Source organism: Notechis scutatus, chromosome 2, assembly GCF_049901735.1.
Source record: "Notechis scutatus isolate UNSWTSFEM ecotype Mainland chromosome 2, rNotScu1.2, whole genome shotgun sequence".
In the NCBI taxonomy this organism is placed as follows: domain Eukaryota; kingdom Metazoa; phylum Chordata; class Lepidosauria; order Squamata; family Elapidae; genus Notechis; species Notechis scutatus.
Genome location: NC_142010.1, coordinates 192,403,792 through 192,426,218, shown reverse-complemented (window position 1 = coordinate 192,426,218; position 22,427 = coordinate 192,403,792). Strand labels below are relative to the sequence as shown.

At 39.3% G+C, this 22,427-nt stretch overlaps 1 protein-coding gene across 1 annotated transcript in view; it reads right to left on the bottom strand.

Annotated features, from left to right (window-relative positions):
* The window catches only part of FREM1 (FRAS1 related extracellular matrix 1), a 148,523-nt gene that overhangs the window by 96,794 nt on the left and 29,302 nt on the right, over positions 1-22,427 (bottom strand). The window contains exons 11-21 of the mRNA XM_087957666.1: positions 21,682-21,878; positions 20,128-20,218; positions 19,346-19,513; positions 15,622-15,830; positions 14,817-14,910; positions 11,587-11,839; positions 8,673-8,870; positions 4,617-4,802; positions 3,607-3,803; positions 2,533-2,758; positions 1,900-2,044 (exon numbers count right to left, since the gene is read on the bottom strand). Of these exons, the coding sequence (XP_087813792.1) occupies positions 1,900-2,044; positions 2,533-2,758; positions 3,607-3,803; positions 4,617-4,802; positions 8,673-8,870; positions 11,587-11,839; positions 14,817-14,910; positions 15,622-15,830; positions 19,346-19,513; positions 20,128-20,218; positions 21,682-21,878 (1,964 nt within the window). The remainder of the gene's footprint in view (positions 1-1,899; positions 2,045-2,532; positions 2,759-3,606; positions 3,804-4,616; positions 4,803-8,672; positions 8,871-11,586; positions 11,840-14,816; positions 14,911-15,621; positions 15,831-19,345; positions 19,514-20,127; positions 20,219-21,681; positions 21,879-22,427) is intronic.

Sequence of the window (22,427 nt, the reverse complement as noted above, 5' to 3'; positions counted from 1 at the left end):
ACACTCAAATTTTTATAAATCATTAATAATAATTAAAATGTTTCCATCCTTTTCTAATTTCATTTTTTTCATTCTCTTTATTTCATTTATTTATTAACAAACATTCCATTACATTACAATAAGTATTTTATCTATCATTTTCATCACACTTGTTTAATATTTTCTAAGTTTATTTCTATTTCTAATATAACAATACTATCTTATGTACCCTTGCAGAATCTCTCTTTCAATTAAATTTTCACCCATTATCTCTATGTCTTCTAAATAGGCTTATACCTTTAATCCTTGTACGTTTTCCCTGTTTCTCTATATCTTGTTTCTGTCATTTATAACTTCTTTTCCTTTCCTTCTTCCCCCTCTTCTTCTCTCTCCCCTTTTTGACCCTTGTCTCTCTAATTCTAATTCTCTCTTCTGTAACCCTCTCTTCTGTTTCTTCCTAATATTGTAATTACTTTTCAAGCTATTCTTTTTTTGGGGGGGGGTTGTTTTTTCAAATCTTAAACTTTTCACTCTCTTCCCCCACCCCTTTCCTTTTTTTCCCCACATAAAATTACTTGGTCATTAAAGATGGCTTCTTCTTTGTCCCACCCTTCTTGTTCTACAAGCATTTCTTGTTGTTTCTCATAGTTCAAGATCTCCATTTCTAAAAATTGAAATACAAAGCCAAAAAAACTCTTCCTTCTTGTGCATCTTCTTTCTGTTTTTTAAGTTCCATCTTCAGTTCTTCCAAGAGTGATGCCATTTTAAACACTTTTAAACAACCATCCAATTGATTTTAGTCATTTAAATCCAATAACCAAAAATCCAAAAATCACCAAGTAATCCAAATAATCCAAAGCTGTTTCTTCTTACTTCTTTTTTCCACTTTCTCTTCCTGGGGTTCTATTATCTTGTTACAAAGTTTCAGTTAGAATGTATCTTTTAGGAATCTTGTTGAAGTTTCGCTGTAAATTCCTTTTACTTCCAGGCAGCGTCCAACATTTTTCCAGATCCTGCCCTTTTATTTTTCCTTTTCTCTCCTTTCCTTCTTTTAAAAGTTTTTGAATATCCAAAAGCCTTTGTTATCCCTTTGACATTTTATTTCCAGCTTAAATACCTATTGATGTCAAAGGGGATTTTTGTCAGTTTCTTACTTAAATCTCTTAGCTGTCAATATGAGGAAGGAAATAAAAAAAAGCCAAATCCTTTCCCTTCCCTCTCTCTTTTGCCGCTTCAAAATCTTATTTGGAAACAATGTTATTCTTTATAGTTCAAATTCCAGGGTACCTTATGTTATTGCTTTTTCAGTTCAACCCGGTCAACCAAAACTTTCTCTTCTTATCTTCCTCCTGCACATTCTTTTCCGGTCGAGTTCTTTGAGGTGGCCATTTCTGACCACCGCTGCAAACGCCTTCGGGAAAGGGAGTAATTGCCAGCTGGGGAGGAGAGATGTGGCTCTCCTCGACCCTGCTGATGGTCTCCTCCCTCTTCACCACCTCTATGGGGTGGTTTTGCCCCGAATCCAGCTGGCTCGGGGTGCTCCGGTAGCAAATACGGATTGAAACCGCGCACAATCACGGATTTCGGTCTATCACCGAAGAAGCTCAAACCGGACATCCCGTAATTGTGGAATATCTTGAAAGACTGTTGGTCAGGACTTTGCTGGAGAGGAATTCACTGTAAACTGAATAAAAGAGGTTTATCGGGACGAGGAGTCGGCCTAGGTCAGAACACTACAATAGCTTTTATCTCACTGTTCATCACATGTTCTTCAGTGAGGAGGAATACTACATGAAAACATTGCTAGCATTAATGGTGAATATTTGCCAAAGATGAGCTTTTGTAATCACAAATGTGGTCAGTGCTGAATCATTTGGTCCGTATAAACTCAGCAGTTTGGAAGAGGCATTTGTGGCTTACCTGCTCAGCACTGGCTTCTCATCATTAACTGGGGTAACCTTAACTGAAATGGTTTTTGACACTTGATGTTTCCCATCCGACAGCTGGATTGAAAAGTCATCAGCTAAGCTGTCAGAGTCATCGTGTAGATACACAAGCTTCAATCCTGAAAGATAGAGAATATAGGTGGGTAACAAGGAAAAGGAGGGGAGAAAGGAAAAGGGGAAATTTATTTAGATTTATAAATTTATAAATGGCACACATAATAAATTGCCGTATTTTTTGGAGTTGCTGCCAAATTAGTTATGGTAATTAATATTGCAATATGGCAAATTATTTTCAATATGGCAACTAAATGGCAAAAAATAAGGAACCCAACATTCCTTAAGTCAACTTGTTAGAAAGTATAGGAAATTGGATTGGGTTAAAAATTTACTACAATAGATAACATCTTGAAAAACCCTTCATACAGACTGTTTATTCTAATTTGATCTCTGTTTGTTTTATTAACAATTTTTAATTAATGACCTGAGGAATCTTTTATTAATAGAATTCAGTTTCATTTACTAATTTTCAATTTAGTCTTCTATTGCTCATTATTTAGGGGAAATTGTTGCAAAGAACCAACATGGCCAGAAGTAATATCATACTTACCATTTTTTAAAATCTCCATGGATATACTATCCACCTGAATTTCATGATACTGTTGACTAATAATTGCCTGCCTGTAATGAAAAATATTGTTGCCATATGCTCCCTTAACAAGAAACCCATGGTTGGGTTGTTGAAGGACAGTAAACGTGAGGATATCTTCTGGTACATCCAAATCAACAGCGTTGATTATTGATGGATCCAACTCCTTCATCTGTCCCTCTTGCACCTGAATAGTCAACAGAAGGTAAAAGTCAACTCTTTCACAAAATGAATGATAAGAAGTAGAATTCTCAGGTGTGCAGATCAATCGAAGATCACTCAGTAAATTACCATTAGACTGTTCAGTGTAACAAGGGCTTTCCCCTTTTTAATGAGTACGAGTGAGCTCCAAGATTTAGACATAGATCAAAATTAACTTTTCATAAAGGGATGCCTTCCCCTGAGCCTTTTTGTGTTTTATTTCACATAGACTCAAAGAGAAAAAAAAAAAAGAAATGTACTAACAGGACAGACTTGAAACAGGTAAAAGGAAAGAGAAAGTGGAAATCGACACAAGAATGACAAAAGCAAAGAAAGAGTGAAGAAGTAAATTTTCATTCACAACTCATTGGCAATATCTACATTCATCTGGGATTGGTGTCACACTTCTGGGTTCCCACAACATAACTGAACCTATATAATTCAGCCAATTAGGCAGGTTGTACAGACACAATATTTAGTCTGCTTTTTCCATTGCTTCTCCATACTTTCCTCCCGAAAGCTAAAACAACACAATCAAGTTTAGATACCCGTAGAGTTGGGGAGCAGGGGGAACAAAAGAACCAAGACATAAAAGAGGTCTGCAAGTGTAGGGTGCAGGCAAATAATGCGATTCAAAGCATAGAATGGTAAAAAGGTAAGAGGGATAAATGAATTATTGTGAAGATAAACAAAGCACAGTATTGTGCTTGACTTGGTTGCATATACATGCACAGAGGATCAGAGCTGGAATAATTTTGACAGGGGACAGCAAAAGCAAACATCACTAAATTGCCCTGTTAAAAGCAGTCCTTGGGACACCATTTCCTTCCTTACTGTAAAATTCCTTGCCATGAATTCTGGTTCTTCATCATTGGTTGGGTTAATGAAGACATAAAATGGTGCCTCCACTGAACGATGTTTCCCATCAGTGACGTACAGCATAAATTGGTCTGTAGTTGGTTCAATTCTCCTGTGCCTGGTCTGAACATAGTTAATCTGCATCTTCCTCACATTTTCCATGTGAAATGAAGCTAGGCATGTTGGGGAGGAAATGAAAAATAATGAAAATGCATATTTCTACCCTCAGTGAAAATAACAATACAGATAACTCACAAAACTCATACAATGCAAAGAAAAGGTGACAGAGATATAAGCGAAAATTCATTGTATTTACAACTGGAGCCAATGTTAACATCAAATAAATATGGGAAGTCACCTTCAACTAGTCTCTCCACAGAATACAAGTGAAATCCACTAACAAGAACATGATAGATAACAGATAGATAGTTGCCCAACAGGTAACTATCAGCATATACAAGAATGTTGTTGTTGTTGTTAGTTGTGTTAGTTTTGAAGTTGTGACTGACCCACCGCGACCCCATGGACAACGTTCCTTCAGGCCTTCCTGTCCTCTACCATATTCTGAAGTCTGTTTAAGCTCAGGCCGACTGCTTCAGTGACTCCATCCATCCACCTCATTCTCTGTCATCCCATTCTTCTTTTGCCCTCAATCGTTCCCAGCATTGGGCTCTTCTCCAGTGAGTCCTTCCTTCTCATTAGGTGGCCAAAGTATTTGAGTTTCATCTTCAGGATCTGGCCTTCTAAAGAGAAGTCAGGGTTGATCTCCTCTAGGACTGACCGGTTTGATCGCCTTGCAGTCCAAGGGACCCGCAGGAGTCTTCTCCAGCACCATAGTTCAAAGGCCTCAATTCTTTGGTGCTCAGCCTTTCTTATGGTCCAACTTTCACAGCCATACATTGCTATATGCTGTAAGACACTCCAAAGAAGGTGCAAACTTTCCTGTATTTAAAGACAAGTGGTCCTTCCCTATAGCACAGACCTACCTATACTAATCCCTTCATTGCTTTTCTCAAAACCAGGCGATGGCAAAATATTTTCTATGTACCCAAACTGGGGAGGGGATGTTAAAACAAACTGTAAGTCATCTGCATTGGTGTCAAGATCAGTGGCATACAAGTGTTTACTTGTGATAGCTGCTGAGGCACCTTCCAGCACAGCAAACACAAGTCCTGCAAAAAAGAGAAGAAGAGAGCGAGAAAGAGAGAGGTGATTACTGTTATTTAAACATATTAAATCCCCATGGCATTTTAGGCTAAAAAAAATATACAACTAGTAATTAATGAGGAAAGCCCTCCTTGAACCACTTGGTACCATTGTTTTCCAGCAGGCCAATGGCTCTTCTTTCTTAGCAAGAGAAGAAGAAAGGAGGAAAAAACAACTTGCAAGACAATTCTGCTGATAAGCTATTCAGAATGGTTTATGGGCTGCTCAAGATGGGTTGTTACCCCTGTTTGTCACAGCATTAATTGCCTGAAAGCTATTATGAATTGCTCATACTGAACCATTTTTCATGCCTCAGTACTTAATTTCTCTGCTGGGACAATCCTTCATTTTCAGAACATTGCCTGGGTGATAGACAGCAAATCATGAATTTGCCCGTACACGGGCTGTTGAAATGTGCTGTACTCGCATACAATGCTGGCAAACCAGCTTTATTCTGCAAGATGTGGAACAGCAATAAAGAAATATTAATTAGGGCCACTGCATAACACTAGAGCTGATTCTGGCAAATATAGCGATCGTGTTTACAACTCACATATAATTTTATTCACTAGAGAATTCGTGGTTTTAAATGCAATTTTTTCTTCAAAATCCAGTTAATATGGCCCAACATAAAAACTTTTCAAGAGAAACCTGTGTGGAGAGATTGTCTTGAAATTTATAATGTATAATTAATGCCTAGTAAAGTTTAGGTGCTTAATAAATGATTAATAAAAATAAAGCAATATTTATAATTGACCTCTACCCTTATATAGATTCTGAAGTACAATCTTAAAGCTACTGATGTTTAAAAGTTTGTTGTTAAATTTTATCCAATACTTAATCTCTGTACATTTAACTACTATATTAAATGTATATAATGAGCTATTTATTTTCAGAGAGCAAAAAACGATTCATGTACTTTTAATGCTTTTTTCAGATTTTTATATTCTCTCTGTATGTATGTGTATGTGAAAGAGAGAGGGGGGAGAGGGAGGGAGGGAGGTAGAGAGAGAGAGAAAAAACAACCTTGAAATAAAAAAAAAAACCTTTCTTGGAATATGTTTCCCCTTTATCTTTACAACTTAATTATTGCACAGACGTTCCATTACCAGGAAAGCATTTTTAAATGTAACCTCACCTGCAAACTGAAATAGTAACATTCTTTCTGATATTTGGGTTTTGTCCAGCATAGTTAGAAATCTCAGCTTTCCAGACATTGAACCCTTTTTTAGGAACTGTTTTCTGAGCTGTAACTCAGCAGGACAGAAGGAAATCATATGCAACAGAAGGAAGATCTGCCTTGTGAAGCAACATTTAAACCCTAAATTTCTTCTTACCACTTTACCAATATAACAGAAAGCCATTCTTCAACGCTAGGGGAGGCAGCTGGGATGTGTAAACAATAAAGTTATCTCGTGCTTGCAAACCTCCTGCTTCCTATCGTGCCAACGTTATTCCTGGCAGACCTTTATTATATTACCCTTGCAACTGCAGTTATAATATCATACCTCGCATTTCAAAACTGACTTGAGCCCAGACTTCAAACAACAAAAATTGCAACTGCGATTAATTCCTACAACTCTGGGCTGCTGCTGGTTCGTCTTTGTAGTTAGTTTTCTCCCTGCCAAAAAGACCAAGGCTCGTAATTTCATGCCATTCCACAGAATGTCCACTGCAAAACTTCTGCAGCATTTGTATGAGAAGGGCTATGCCTTGGCGATTTACTTTCATCTAGGAATTTCACTTATATTTGCCAGTCTAGATTGCAAGGTGAATGAATTCAAGGTCTCCTCTACAACAGAAGCATACCTGTAGTAGCTGCTGGAATAGTGAGTCCCACTTGGACAAACTCAATGAAAATTGATTGTGAAGAATTGGGTTCCACACTACAGCATTCAAATGCAATTCACACAATCACATTGAAATTGAACAGCAATAACAATAACACTTAGACTCGTATATCGCTTCACAGTGCTTTCCAGCCCTCCCTAAGTGGTTTACAAAGTCAGCGTATTGCCCCCCAACAATCTGGATCCTCGTTTTACCAACTTCAGAAGGATGGAAGGCTGAGTCAACCTTGAGCCTGGTGAGATTTGAACTGCCAAATTGCAGACAGCTGGCAGTCAGCAGAAGTAGCCTGCAGTACTGCATTCTAACCACTGCGCCACCACAGTTTTAGTTTACTTTATTGTCGTTGCACCTCGTACAACGAAATCAAACACCATCTTCAGTGCACATCATGACCATGACCATGAAATAAACACAAACACACATCCTTCACTCTCCACACATTGAACCGAAAACCCCTGACACTGCACCAACACTGCACTATACAGCAGAATTCAAAAGAGCTATTGCCCTGGGATAGAAGCTGTTTTTTAGCCTATTTGTCCTTGTTTTTATTATTCTGTACCATCTGTCAGATGGTAATAGTTCAAAAAAAGGGTGCCCAGGATGAGATGGATCTTTGAGAATGTTTTGAACTTTCTTAAAGCAGCAGGAGCTGTAAAGCTCTTCCAAAGAGGGGAGAGAGCAACCAATGATCTTCTGGGCAATGACATTAACCCTCTGGAGTGCTTTCCTATCTGCCACTGTGCAATTGGCAAACCATACAGAGATGCAGTAAGTTAAAATTCTCTCTATGGTGCAGTGGTAGAAGGTCACCAGCAGTTTTTCATTCAGTTGTTTTCTGAGAAGTCTCAGGTAGTATAATGTCTGCTGGGCCCTTTTGACCAGTGCTGCAATATGAGCACCCCAGGTCAGGTCCTCTTTTATGGTTACACCCAGAAACTTAAAACTGGCCACTTGCTCCACTCGGTCTCCATTGATAAGCAAGGGCTATCCATTGTGTCTGATCTCTTCCTTCTATAATCCACTATAAGCTCCTTGGTCTTATTGGTGTTGAGGACCAGCTTATATAATGATAGTGTGGGTAAGCAAATCCACAAAGATTTTAGCAAATCTTATACTGGATTCGTGATTATTTTTCTTTGTAACTTTGTAACACAACCCAGACTTATTAGTACAGTAATTCTGGCAATTGGTCAACCTTGAAGTGTCATAAGAAATATGGATTGTGTTGTGAAGTGAATGTATGAATGACTGACTATTGGCATCTTCCAGGTTCTGTAGCCCAGTCAAATTGGTACTGGCCTATTTGACAGATAACATACCACTAATGATATCATTATCTATGACAGATAATGCTTTTAGAGGTAGTCCTTGACTTATGATCACAATTGAACCCAACTTTGTTGATATTAAATAAGACAATTGTTAGGTGAATTTTACTCCATTTTGCTCCATTTCTTGCCACAGTTGTTAAGTGAATCGCTGTCGTTGTTAAGTTAGTAACATGGTTGTTAAGTGAATCTGGCTTCCCCATTGACTTTGCTTATCAGGAGGTCACAAAAGATGGTCACATGACCCTAGGACACTCCAATTATCATAAATACATGCCAGTTGCCAAGCATCTGAATTTTGATCACATGATCATGGAGATGCTGCAATGGTCATAAGTGTGAAAAATGATCATAAATCACTTTTTTCATTGCCATTCTAACTTCAAACAGTCATTAAATGAACTGTTGTAAGTCAAGAACTACCTGTATTGGTGATACTCTACATAAGCTTTATTGCTCCACTGGTACAAGGTACGAATGAAGATGTCCTCCATCATCTACCTTTCTGCCTAAGTTTTAAATGACAGAATATGGCAATATGAATGTTGAAAGAAGAAAATTGTATCTATTTTGCTATCTCTCCTAAATTTTGTGTGTGCTTACACAAGCACTGCACCCAATTAGACAGACATAAAAAAGGAATAATAATGTTACCGGTGGCGATGGATGGTGGCTGGTTATCAACTGGAAATATTGTGATATTAATATCATATACTGGAAAGGATTTATGATATGGTACAGAAAAAAATGGAGATTTATCGTCACAGCAGGCCTTTACATCAGGATCAATTTCATCATCCAACACAATAAAGGTAAGAACATCAAAGATAAGAGCTAGGCCAATCTCACCACCTAGAAAAATAAAATATATCGGTGAAGTATATGATACTTTGCAGCATTAACCTATCAAGAGGATGTATGAAAATTATTTTCAGCAATAATTTTGAAATCATGAATAATGAAAAGAAGTTTAAGAGAAAAGTCTAAAATTGCGATGCAGCTATAGTCAGTATCTATATTTTTGTGCTACAAAACTATCAAAAAAGTATACATACATCTTTTCCTTCTAACTCAAACAGAATAAATATTCTGGGAATGGAAAATTGGGGAGTAACCAATTGTTGTCTCATATAAGAGATATGCAGCATGAAGACTAAAGTAATTTAATATTTCAGTATTTTCCTAATGACTAGTGTGACAGAAGATAGTCAAAGTTAAGAACTTTGGACGTTCCACTGCATCATTACACACATGTTCCAAACAATCCTCTGGAAGGAAAGAAAAAAAGCTTTGAAAACAGAACTCCTGAGTTAATATTCTACTTAACAAACCTGTTGTTATATACATAAGAAAGTCTGGATCTAAATTCTTTAATAAAGATCATCATTGAGTTCCTAGACCTGATTCAATTATGCAGTTTCTGATCTGAAATACTCTTCTTGGTGAACTATACCCCTTCAGACTATTAAACAGAAGGGCTACAAAGCAGTTATAGAGAGAACTAAATCGGTTCTGTCAACTTTATACACGATGGGCGATTTTGAGAGATTTTCACCCAACAATTCTTCAACAGAACTCATGAGGGAAAAATGTCAGACGAGACACTTGTCAACTGAATTAAAATGACACTTTCACAAATTATTTCAGGTTTTCCCTTTGTGCATATTCCCAAGACAAACTGGGATTCTAAAATGTGAGAGAAAAACTTCACTCCCGGGAATTATTTGGTGGCAAATATGAATGTTTTCTCCTAGTACCAGAATCACCTTCTCTGTCAACATTCTCCATTCCAGCATTTGTCATCAGCGAAGGTACAAGTCTGATTATTTAATATCATCTGCCTTTATGTCATGGAGACAGGTGTCATAAATACTCCGTGTTTGACAATATTAACAGCTTGAAGAGGTGATACACAGGCACAACGGAAGATTTATTTATATAAATCAAATGTTTATCAATTTTAAACATGGCTGCTTTTGTTTGGTACTTTTCATTTCAAGTATTTTGTATTTTCAGTAACAGAAATAGCTGGTATCAGTCATATGAACATTATGTAATGGCCATGTGTGCTGCAGTTCTTTGTGAAAAGAGACTGCCATGTTTTGGAAGCTATACATTTAATAAATTATTACTCTAGTTAATGAAATTAATGATCATTCAGCATCAATTACAGCATCTGTCACCTGAAGTCCAGCCGTGGTAATGCAAAGAAGCCATCTGCATCCTGACTAATATTTTAAACTATTATTGATTACATGCAACTTTCATCTGGAAGAATAAACAAGAGGAATCCTGCAGAACTGCCAAAACGATAGCTACTATTCAATTTACTTCTGCCTAATGTCTTATGGGATTAAATTTCTTCTTCAGGGGCAATCATTACAAAGGAGAGACCTTTTAAAATTTCTTTGCTATCTATCCCTCTGAAAAGAGATTACATTTTAAGGAAAAAGCTGATCTTTTGATAAGAGAGGCATAATTAAATTAGTGGTAAAATCTGTTGACAGATAATAAATTGGATAGTAAATAAATCTATTAAGTAGTTCTTGAGCACAGTTCACGCTTGCTTAGCATTCAGTGTCTTTTCTTCTTCGTTTTTCCAATTTTTTTCCCCACTTGGAAAACACAATATATTGATATTTAGTTATAGTGTAGCATTGTTAAATAAAAACCAAAAAAGTAATCAGCAGAAAGGGCCTTTCCAGACATAGCAGAGCCATTTTTGTGACACTCAAGAGAACTGCAGGGAGGAATAATTTTTCAAGATACCAGTAAAACTCAGGTCTCTATATAGTATCAGTCCTATTGGATGGACTAGGCCGGGGCGTCAAACTCAAGGCCCACAGGCCAGATCCAGCCTGCAGGGTGCTTAAAATCTGGCCTGGAAATAGCAAAGGACTAGCCCGCAGTGCCTCTGACAGCCAAAATGGGGCATGGGTGGGGGGGGCATGTGTGACCCCCCCCACACCCCATTTTTGTCCTGGATGGCGTCCTGAAGCTGGGCCACAGGGGTTGCACGTGGGCCAAGCTGAAAATGGCATGCGGGGACCACATATGGGGGCCCTGCACCCAGTTTTGGCCAGCAAAGTGCTGCAAGAAGCCATCGAGGCCAAAAAGGAATGCATGGGGGTCATGCATGGGGGTCATGCATGGGGGTCACGCATGCCTTCCCCTTGCCCCATTTTGGCCAGCAGGGTGCTACAGGAGGCATCCATCTTGTCTCTCCCTCACTCCTGGTGGGCCCACAGAGGAGAACTACAATGCTGATCCAGCCCTCAAAGAAATCCAGTTTGATACCCGTGGACTAGGCTATAAAACCAAAGCCAATAAACTACTTTTATTAGAACAGCTATAATAACAGAATCTTGCATGCTTGAATATGCTTCCCTCCTCCTTCACTTTATCTTTGTGTGAATTAGGTAACTTCCTGTTTGAAACAATTTTTCAGGTCTGTCCTTTGGGATGTGCTTAAGCTGTGTCTGATCGCTGTCTCGGCAATGGATCTTCCCACTGTAATTCAAGGCCATTCTCTGTGCCTTCTACAATTCATCCCAAATTTTTAACTTACTTGTATGTTCGTATGTCACCGTTCCAGAAACAACATCAGCTTGGAGAAAGCGATCTATCACAAGTCCACCTCTCTTCACAACCCCATACTTAGAGGGTCGCGCAACCATGAACATCAGCTGCATGTCTTCACTATCTTTATCAGTTGCATAGAGATGCTCTGAAGTGATGGGCACCGCCTGTCCTTCTGGACACCACACGAAGGGAATGAGGTCAGCATTCATCACCGGGGGCTCATCATTTACAGGAATTACCTAGAAAAAAAATATTGTATTTATTTATTTATTTATTTAAACACATGTATATGGATGTCCAACTCATATACCGTGACTCCAAGGCAGATGACAACATTAAAAATCCACAGTCTAAAACTCCTACCCACCCATGCATAAACAGAGGACTGCTTCCAGTTATATTACGAGCCATGGAATTTCTAGTTAGCTAGGTTATCGTGTATTTATTTATTTTATAAAAACTCAAGGCAAACTGACTCTCTTTATCATTCCTCCTTGTCTCCCTGTACTTTGGAAGAACCCCGGTCTAGGTCTGAGAGGTAAATGGGAGTTTCAAGAGGAAGAAAGAAAAAGAAGTATCCAATGCATAAGCAGAAGTCAGCCTATAGTGAATCTCTGTGTAAGCCACAGTGAGCAAGCATGCCTCAGCTATGGCAAATATTCGAAAAATTTATCTTAATGTTCCTATTAATTCCTATTAAAATACAGAAAGAAATGGACAAAAAGAGGTGGAAGAAATTTTCCGATTAAATAGCCAGCACAACTGTTGTGCTTATAAACAGTGAATCACATGATCCTAGGGACAACCCTAGGATCGAAACCTCAGGGCAGGAAGCACCGGTCAGCTTCTCGGCTAAAAATATCTGAAGTTTTTCAAATGATTTGCAGATTGCATTCCATGGGATAACTACCCTGTTTCTCCAACAATATGGCCTCCCCCAATAGGAAGTCCCAGCATGTTTTATAGGCATGAAATGAAATTAAGCCCCTCCCCCCCAAATTAAGGCCTATATTAAAACATGTGAAATGGGGGGGAATGGCAGGGGGGCTTGCCATTCGGAAGTACTTTTGTTGCACACCCGGATATGGTGCTGCCTGCGTTGACCCCGATATGAAGTGCCCCACCAATGCCGAGGTCAACATCCAAGCCATCGCTGCCCACCCACCCAAAGATGCAGGGGGGGGGGGAATTAAGTCACCCCTGAAAAGACGGCCTAGCCATTTTTTTGGGGCTCAAAAAAAAAAAAAAGACCCGGCCTTATTATATGAGAAACACGGTATATATCATCCACATATGTTAGCAGTTTTTTAAAAATCCTTGTTTTCCATAAAAGAAACTTTAAAAATGGAAGATAGGAAAGTAGGAAGGAAAGCAATAAAAAAATAAGTGGTTCCTTTATCTTTTTCCAGTTTGTTGTTACTCTACTCACTGCATTTTCTACTGTCCTATTAAATGGGTGATCACAGATTTATACGGCAAAAGAGATAGATGTAAGGATGGGTACGCACATAGGGCCTGTAAAGAGCACCTCAAATGAAATGCATCGTATCCTTTGTCTTTCTAATTCAGGTCTGTGCACAGTGCAATTTATGTATCACTGAGATGCAAGTCCCCATGAACAAAAGATGGCCAAGAAACTTGAAAACTGATCTACTCCTGAAGTGCTTTTATTGAAAGAATTGAAGAAAAAAAACAGCACCTAGATTACAGTACATACGATTGCATCACAACACTGGTAGTTCTCAATTTACAATTAGGACCAGAATGTCCATTGTTAGGCAAGATGGTTAAGTGAGTCGCTCCTGATTTTACAACCTTTCTTGCCATCTTTGTTAAGCAAATCAGTGATTAAATGAACCCAGTTTCCCCCATTGACTGTGTGTCAAAAGTTGGTTGGAAAGGTCCCAAGGGGCAATCACATGACTCCAGGATTCTGGAACAATTGTAAATACTGTGGTTCCCCAAAAGGAAGACCTACTCCAAAAAGACCTATCATGTTTTTGAATACATGTCCTAAAATTAAGCCCTACTCCCAAAATTAGCCCTATGAGCCCTGGCTAAGCATCTGCTTTTTTTTTAATGGTCACTAAGCGTCTGCTTAGCCAGTCACCTGCCATTTTCTCTGGTTGCTTGTCGTGCCGACCACACGAGGTGAGGAGGCAAGTGGGGGGAAAAGGGGGGAAAGGGGGGGAAAGGGGGGGAAGTTATCCCATCCACCTTGCATGCCCTTACCTAACAGTCACACCAGCCATCCACGTGAAATAGCCTCATGGAAGCCACTTCAGCAAACCTGGCCACCAGGTTGCTTGTGCTGTGTAATTGCAGCCCAAAAAAAAGGTCCGGGAAGCTGTGTGATGCGCCCCACGTGCCTCACGCCAGCTTACCTAATTACATAGAAGCAGGCCGGTGGCCAGGATTGTTAGAGCGGCCGCCGTGAGGTTGTTTCGCATGGATGGCTGGTGCGACCATTAGGTAAGCTGATGTGAGGCGCATGGGGAAGCTTGCTACCCCGTCTCATACCAGTACATGGGGGGGGAATTAAGATCCAAAAAAGAAACCCTAGCCATTTTTGGGGGGTGTCAAAAGAAAATAAGACTGGGTCTTATTTTCGGGGAAAGACAGTAACATGCGTATTGTCAAAGTGCCCAGATTTTGATTATGTGATCATGGGGATGCTGTAACAGTTCCAGTTTTGATGACTGGCTGTAAGTCACTTTTTTTTAATGGTCACTAAGCAAATGGTTGTAAGTCGAGGACCACCTGCAGGCAGAATTAGCCTTTCATTCGTACCTCTAAAAAGCATTATCTCCATATCTGGCTTGACATTTTCCCGATTTTATAACAGAACCATCTTTTTGAACCACCTGATTTGTAATAATTAGGAATGGTAACCCAAATAAAAATGCAACAGAAGTTTGTTTTTTTTCTTAAGGGGCTTTGGCTGAAATAACTTTTTCTGACACATCACATTTTCTTCATCATTTAACTCTAAATGAAATTCATTCTTGACAATAGGGCATAAGCTGAACAGGTGTAGGTGTCTATCAGCTCCTACATATCAAATCTGTTGCCTAACAAGTATTGTCACATAAACCTCCAAAGTGAAGTACAAAACTCTTCCTGTTTATGAATTCCCAGTTGCTGAAGCCAAACGCAAATCCCTCTGACAATTTCACTTCTCCACCGGATGTGCATTTGGCGGAATTTTACACTGACCTTTACATGGAGGGTGAATTCAAAGGAATTGATGCCATCTGTAGCCTCAAAAAGAATATGGTCCTGTGGAAACTCTGAACCATTATGATGGTACCTGTGGGAATCAAAGGAGAAACCTAGGTTTGCAAGGTTGCTACTGTGACTATTGGCACTCCAACTGCTTCAATAATGCACTAAATTCTGTACATTGTCACTAAATCCAGTATTTTCTTTAAAAAAAAAGAGCTAATATTTCCCATTCTTCACTAAGAGGCATCCATGAGGAGGCATGTCAGGAAAAAAAAGATACAGCTGTAAAATCAAAGCCTCCCCATTTTTTAATCACATGGTCAAATCCACCATCTTGAAATCTCTCTCTCTCTCTCTCTCTCTCTCTCTCTCTCTCTCTCTCTCTCTCTCTCTCTCTCACACACACACACACACACACACACACACACACCTCTATTTGGGGCCCTTTCGGTGAGGTCAATTATAACTGATGTTTTCTCATTGGGCATTGATCATGCTGCCTGAAGGTCATGGAGGTTATATACTCTGATATATCTTGGTATCTCTCTGTAGGAAGGTTGGGCTTCTAGTTATACATACAGAATCAACTGTTCAAAATAAAATTGACAATTTTGGATCAATTTTCTCAGACCTGCTAGTTTATATTTGCAAAGAGTTAATATGGAGAGGACAGGAAAGAATTGAAACGTATTTGCTTGCCGATGAATATAAGACAGGCTACCGGTCATCAAAATTAGATCAGGCTTGATTGAAATCAGGCTTATGGCTTCACAGCAAAAGCAATTTGCTCCCTAACCTGACTTTGGACATCTGTAAATCTTCACACGTCAGCCAATCTCTCTGATTCATTGGATTCTCATTTAATTCAACAGTTCCATGAAGAGGAAGCGTAAGGAGATATATACGTATGTTTTCCAGTTTGGTGTCCGCATCTGAAATCAAAATATGGCCTTTGGTAATGGTGCTCTGGCCCCCTTCTTCCACTTTCAAGCTGTGTGTAAGCACCTAAGCAGAAGAAAAGATACAACAGTTGTCCTTTTCTCTTAGGGTAATATTTTTGCTGATGTTTTAGTACTGGGGCATATTTTTTCATAGAACACAGTTCTGCAGGATTCGAAATCTCCCATCTAAAAAAAAGAAGTTTTGCATTCTGGAGACACTCTCCACAATATTTCTCAATTGGTCAACGTCAGACTTGAAGAGGGTCAGCCTTTGTGCCCAAAATGAAAAACTATAATTTTCTGACATTGTATTTTCTTATTGCAGGAGATAAGGTAGATGGCGATGAGGGAGATATGCAAGTTCCTCTGCCACAGTGAGAAAGAATAAAACAATTTCTAAGCCCAGAACAACCAGTTAGCATTTGGAAGTGATTCCGACAGATGCCTTCTTAATTCAGAGAGAGGCCTCCAGTGGTGGGCTGCTACCAGTTCTAGTGAACCGGTATGAACAACAATCAGTTGGCCTCGCCCACCTGCCCTATCCTGTCTTACATTTCCTTCTTTTGCAGCTTAGCTGATATGCACGGCAAAGTGGATTACCGTGCTTCAGCTGCTTGCTCTTCTTACCGGGGAAGACTAGATGGTGAGCCGGAGGTGAAGGTGAGGTTCAAATTGGTGTTTATTGAATGCTCACATTATTGAATGTTAAACCGGTTGCAGCCCACCACTGGATGCCTCCCTAATAAATAATGGGAGGAGATGCAACGCTATCAGATTAGGAACTTTCTGTTACTACAGCCAAACTCAAAGTGGTTTCAGCCCTTCTGAGGGATCTACCTTGTGGAAGTGGTATTCCTGCTATGAGGAGTACTTATATTTGGCTAGATTTATTGAGCTTTCAAAAATCGTATGGTAGTTCCGTTTCTGCCGGTTCCACTCACAAGTCCTCCCAAAATCTGTAATTGACCCCATTATCATCTTCACTTCTGCCAACCTTAAAATGCAAAACACATACAGAGAACACTATGAACCAGTCAACACCCACTTTCTTTATCTTCAGTTGACAAAACTTTTATCTCTACCGCACAAAACTACGAAGTAAGAGTGTCCCACTTCTTGAATGACTACTCCCTCGTAATTTGGAGCAATAAAAACACTCTCACCTCAATTCCACACAAAAAGGATATACAATAAATTGCTATTCTTCCCCCCTTCCCCATTTTTCATCTTGCATGAACTGATCTGTGTAATTAATCTTCCACCCCCACAAACCATCATTTTCTTATTCCATTTAAATCACTCTACAGCAGGGGTGTCCAACCTTGGCAACTTTAAGACTTGTGGACTTTAACTCCCAGAATTCCTCAGCCAGCTTTGCTCAGCTTTGCTGGCTGAGGAATTCTGGGAGTTGAAGTCCACAAATCTTAAAGTTGCCAAGGTTGGACACCCCTCTCTACAACAATAATTCTCATACAGCATATGTTAACAGTTTTACAGCCAGTGTTTTTTTTCCCCAATGATGCTGAGTAGAGGTTGACTTTTGAAATTTGAAATTTTCTCAGCAGGAAACAGCTGTTTTTAATTCAGAATGCGTGTAATAGCACAAGCAAGGCATCAGAACATTTTCCAGTGAAGTAAGAACCCTGAAGTCAAAACAGATGCTCTATGTTGTCCTCAAAAACTTAAAATTTGAAATGTGTTGCTGTATTCTAATATTCTGACTTTACATTTGTACAAAGATTAGAGGAAAAATAATGGTTGGTTTTTTTAGCAAGGACAGGGAGAAAGGTTAAAGCAAAGAATTCCCAGAAGTGGACAAAACTCAACTTTCAAACTCAATAGCCTTGTGATTCAAATGAAAGACCAGTTTTGCTTTGTTCTAATTCCAGATACAGTGAATAATGTCTCAGTTTTGAAATACAGGCATCATAAGATAAGAGAAAGACGATGCTAATGCTGAAAATGTAAGGAAACAGGCAAATCATCACTTGCGCTTTAACAGCCTATTTATTTCTAGTACTAACTCCTTCTCAGTCCAATTAAACTTTTTTTTCCACATAGGAAAACGAATGAGAATTGTGGATTCTATCCATTTACACCTAAAATGTGCTTATTTTAACAGATTGTGAATGTTTCTAAGTGGGGGGGAAAAATCTCAGACCATATGAAAAGTAACAAAAATAATATAATTCCAATAGCCTACAACACCACACAGAGTCCAAATTCCTGGTCCACAACCTGATACTGGCCCGCAGTCTGTTTGGAACCAGGATATGGAAGTGGTGGTCGAGCATGCACGTGAGGCTCAGGGATGGGCTCCTGGGAGTTCTCTCAAACCCCTAACTAAGATTCTGCACAGTTTGGAGAACCCCCAAATCCCACTCCTGGTTGGCCCCGCCCATCCCACCCCGCCATTTCCAGAAGTCTTCATGCGGCCTGTAAGTGCAGGATGTGCGCGGAGGCTCAGGGAGGAGAAAAAACAGGCCACCCAGAAGTTTGGGAAGGCTGGAAATGGGCCCATTTCCAGCTCCCAGAAAACCTCCGGATCCTGAGGAGGCTGTTTACGCCCACCCAGAGGCTTGAGGAAAGCCTCCGGAGCTGTGGTGCAGGAGACAGATTAGGCCATGCCAACCATGGCCATGCCCACCCAACAACCGGGCAGAGAACCTGTTGCTAAAAAGGTTGAAGTTCATCCTTGGGTAAGCTACATTTGTGAAAGCGGCATGCGCATGCGCGAAACCATTCCCTCTCCCCATTGCTGCCACCTCTGCCAATCCCCCGAGCCAGAAAGGTTGGAGACTGCCAGCCTACAACATAGACAGCTTTATATTTTGCAAAAGCTTTCCGTCCTATGACAACAGTAGAGAAACTTGAAAAGCACAATATGGAAACGAAGAAAGTTTAATCTTTTACAATCCCCCTGACTTCTCTCACAGTTTTTTTTAAAACTGATTTTCCCATTGTCCTAGCTCAGAAATTGGAAAACTGATCATTCCAAAGAAGAATTGACAGCATCAGAAAGTATTAAAACTTCCTATTTCTATCTATTATTCCCTTTCCTGAACCTGTTTTGCCCACCCCACCTTTTTCTCTGGGAAAAGCCATGTTTCATAAAACGTGATTCCATTCTCAAATATCACTATTACTATTATGGTTATTGTTTTAAAATCATACCAAAATACAATTGAGGAAATGATTTTGAAAAAAAAAAAACATCCACATCTGAAAATAAATGAACAAAATCTATGCCTAGCTTCTACACCTACTGAAACTCAGACGTAAGTGATATACAGATAGTCCTCAACTTAGGACTATAATGCAGTCTGCTCATCATGGTCATAAGTCATGACAGGTGTAAATCAAATCGCCTACCGGACTGACCCTTTACAACCTTTTTGGTATCATGTGACCACAGGATGCTGCAAATGGCTCTAAGTGCTCTAAATTGCTAAGCACCCAGCATGAGGTCACGTAACCACCAGGGCCATGTCTGTCATTACTTCAGAACCAGGTTATAAGTACTCCCTGGGAAGTCCATTCTAACTTCAAATGATCACTAAGTGGCCGGTCATAACTTACCTCTGGAGACTGATTGTCCACTGGAAGGACAGTAATGTTGAAACAGTTGCCATACACAGTTGCCCCATGTTGATTGCTGATGGAAAAGGCAAACTGGATATATTGGGGTTCAGGACCAATATCTTCCATGGGTGGCACATAGGCAACTTTCATGTGGTTTATGGCGTGCTAAGGATGCAAAATAGTTAAACAAATCTATGTTATATAGCATTTAAAAAAATCTTGCATTCTGTATCTGCATCACTAATCGTTTTTAAAATAAGGAAATATTTTCAGTCATACTATTTTCAATCATACTCCAAGGGTAAGGCAGCCATGCTGGCTCAGGAATTCTGGGAGTTGAAATTCACAGTTCCTAAAGTTGCCATACTTGTCCAGCCCTGCTTTAATCTAGTTGTGCACACATTTTTTTTTTAACAATAACCCACTTTTATATTTTACATTTCAATTATTATACAGCTGTGAAAGCTGATCATTAAAAAGGAATGAGGAAATGAAGGTAAAAGACCTTTCAATTATGGATTTGAAAATGTTTACTAAAAACATTGCAGATTGCAGGAAAAAAAACCCACCATGAAACCATCCTAGATAAAATTAAGATTGACTACATGGGAATTCTTTAAAACTAGCATTAAATTTAGCCTTTTTTTTTCCTTTATAGTTTTCATGTAGTGAAAACTGCTTCTAATCATATGAGAGCATCTTGTTTTTCAACTGACTCTTTTTAAGTAAGGTGGGTGTAATGCACGATGGGATATTTTCAGGTAAACTTAATAACAAACCTGAGTGAATGATCTTAGTGATGGAATAGAAGGATCCTTGATAAGCTTAGGAATACTCTCTACCATGAACAATTTTCCAGCATCTGTGTGGCTGCAGAAAAAAAAAAGTACTGTCATATATGTGTACAAAATCACCAGATGTTTTGAAAAGAGAAGAAATACCGTCATTCCAAAATAGGACAGAAAGTTTCTTATAACTGTCTCTCTACTAATTTATAGCAAAATAATTGTAACCACAGAATGTCTGTGTAAGTACTTGAACGTAGATAACATACAGATCTGATTTTATAACAGATTTTTCTATGACCATTAAGCAAATGCCATGGTTGTTAAGTGAATTACTGTATTCCTAGGGGCGTTTTTTGTCCCAAAGACTAGAGGGGCGTTTTTTTGCCTCAAAGACTAGAAATTTACAAAAGAATATCATAAATTGTGGTCATGTCACCGCAGAATGCAACAACTGCCCATAAAGATAAGTCGATTGCAGATTTGACTCCAAAATGCAGTCATGTAACTGCAAGGATGTATGCAGCTATTGAAACTCTAGAACTGAGTCATAAGTACTTTTGGAGGGGTCCACTAAGTGACCAGGCATAAGTCCAGGACTACATGTAACCACAACTGTATAATGTCCATAATACTGAGATGTTATTATGGCAAGCTACCTGTGTGCTTAATAGTTCTTAAAGCCATGTGCACAATCTGAAGCTTCCCAATTCAAATAACCATAACTGTGTTTTCAAATGGCTTCCTGACGCCATTTTAGATCTGCTTATTTATTTCTATTTATTCCTGTTGGATCCATATTCATTGTCATTGATCAGCTTCTCATGTTTTTGCTCTATGATGCTTTGACATATGTCAAAGATATGAAGGTACAAAGTATCTTCAAATTTCTGCTTAGATGTAAATTGAAGGCTGTCTCTAGAGTTGTACATATAATCTAGTCCTACCTCTACCCATCCATGCAGGTAGAATAAGTGATTGCTGGCACGGGCCTGAATAAATGTAAAAAAACTGGGAAACTAATCAGTCAAGATGCACATAATATAAAACAAACCGAGAAGCAAGAGTCTTTCAAATCTCTCCTTAAAAATACTCCCAACTGACCATCAAAAGATAGCCGAGCCTGAAAACACACAGATATCCAGGTAGTCCTCATCTCATAACCACAACTGAATTCAAAATTTTAGTTGCTAAGCAAGATACTTGTCAAGCGAGCTTTGCCCCATTTTATGATCTTCCTTGCCACTGTTGCTGAGGGAATCACTGCAGTTGTTAAGTTCGTAGCACGGTTGTTAAGTAGATCTGGCTTCCCCTGTTGACATTGCTTCTCAAAAGGTCTCACATGACCCCGGAGGACTATAAATATATGATGCGTCTGAATTTTGACCACGTGACCATAGGGGATGCTGCAATTGTCATAAATGTGATAAATGGTCATAAGTCACTTTTTCAGCGCCGTTGTAACTTTAAATGGTCACTAAATGAATGGTTGTAAGTTGAGGACTAGTTGTATTCTCTTCAGAGAAGTGTACATCCCCTGAGACTTACTCATGTGCTAAGGAGAAGAATGGGGGAGATGTTATGGTGTATATTAGCTCACTATCCTGGGTCTCCATGTCTATATAATGAAGGTGTGTCTTTGTTAAATAAGCAATCTCTGTTTCCTTAACAGTCAGATGACGGTTTGTTCCTGGAAATTCTTTTGGCAGCTGATCATTCACAGGAATTATGTGCACTCTTATTATCTAGGATAACAAAAATAAGAAAAATTATCACACCCTGATTTTTTTTAAAAGAGACTATCCAAAATGCTGCAATTAAATAATCATGGCATTTAAAACAAATCTATGCAACTTGTTGGACCACACACCTCAAGCACAAGGATTGTCAATTTTTTCAAGCATGATCAGATTCCACATTTACCTAGATACTATTCCTATTTTTTAAAAAAATGTAATGAGATTTTAGCATTTTTACATGTGCGCCAGGGGTGGGATGCTACCGGTCTGGCCCAGTTCTATAGAACCTGTAGCTGCGAAGAGCAGCTGACACCAAACTGGTTCTGTGTTTGGCCCACCTGCCTGCCCGGGCTCTAGGCTGTCCATTATTCCCTGCTTTTCCCTCCTCAGCTGGTTTGCACGGCACAGCTGAAGTTGAAAAAGCAGGAAACAAGAGGATTTTCAAAGGCTGCACACCAGAGCGCAGCACTTGTCAGCTGTCCAGGCGGCATAGCTGATGATTTCTTGCAAATGCTGCACACACAATTGTTCCCAGTTCGGAGAACCAGCAAATCG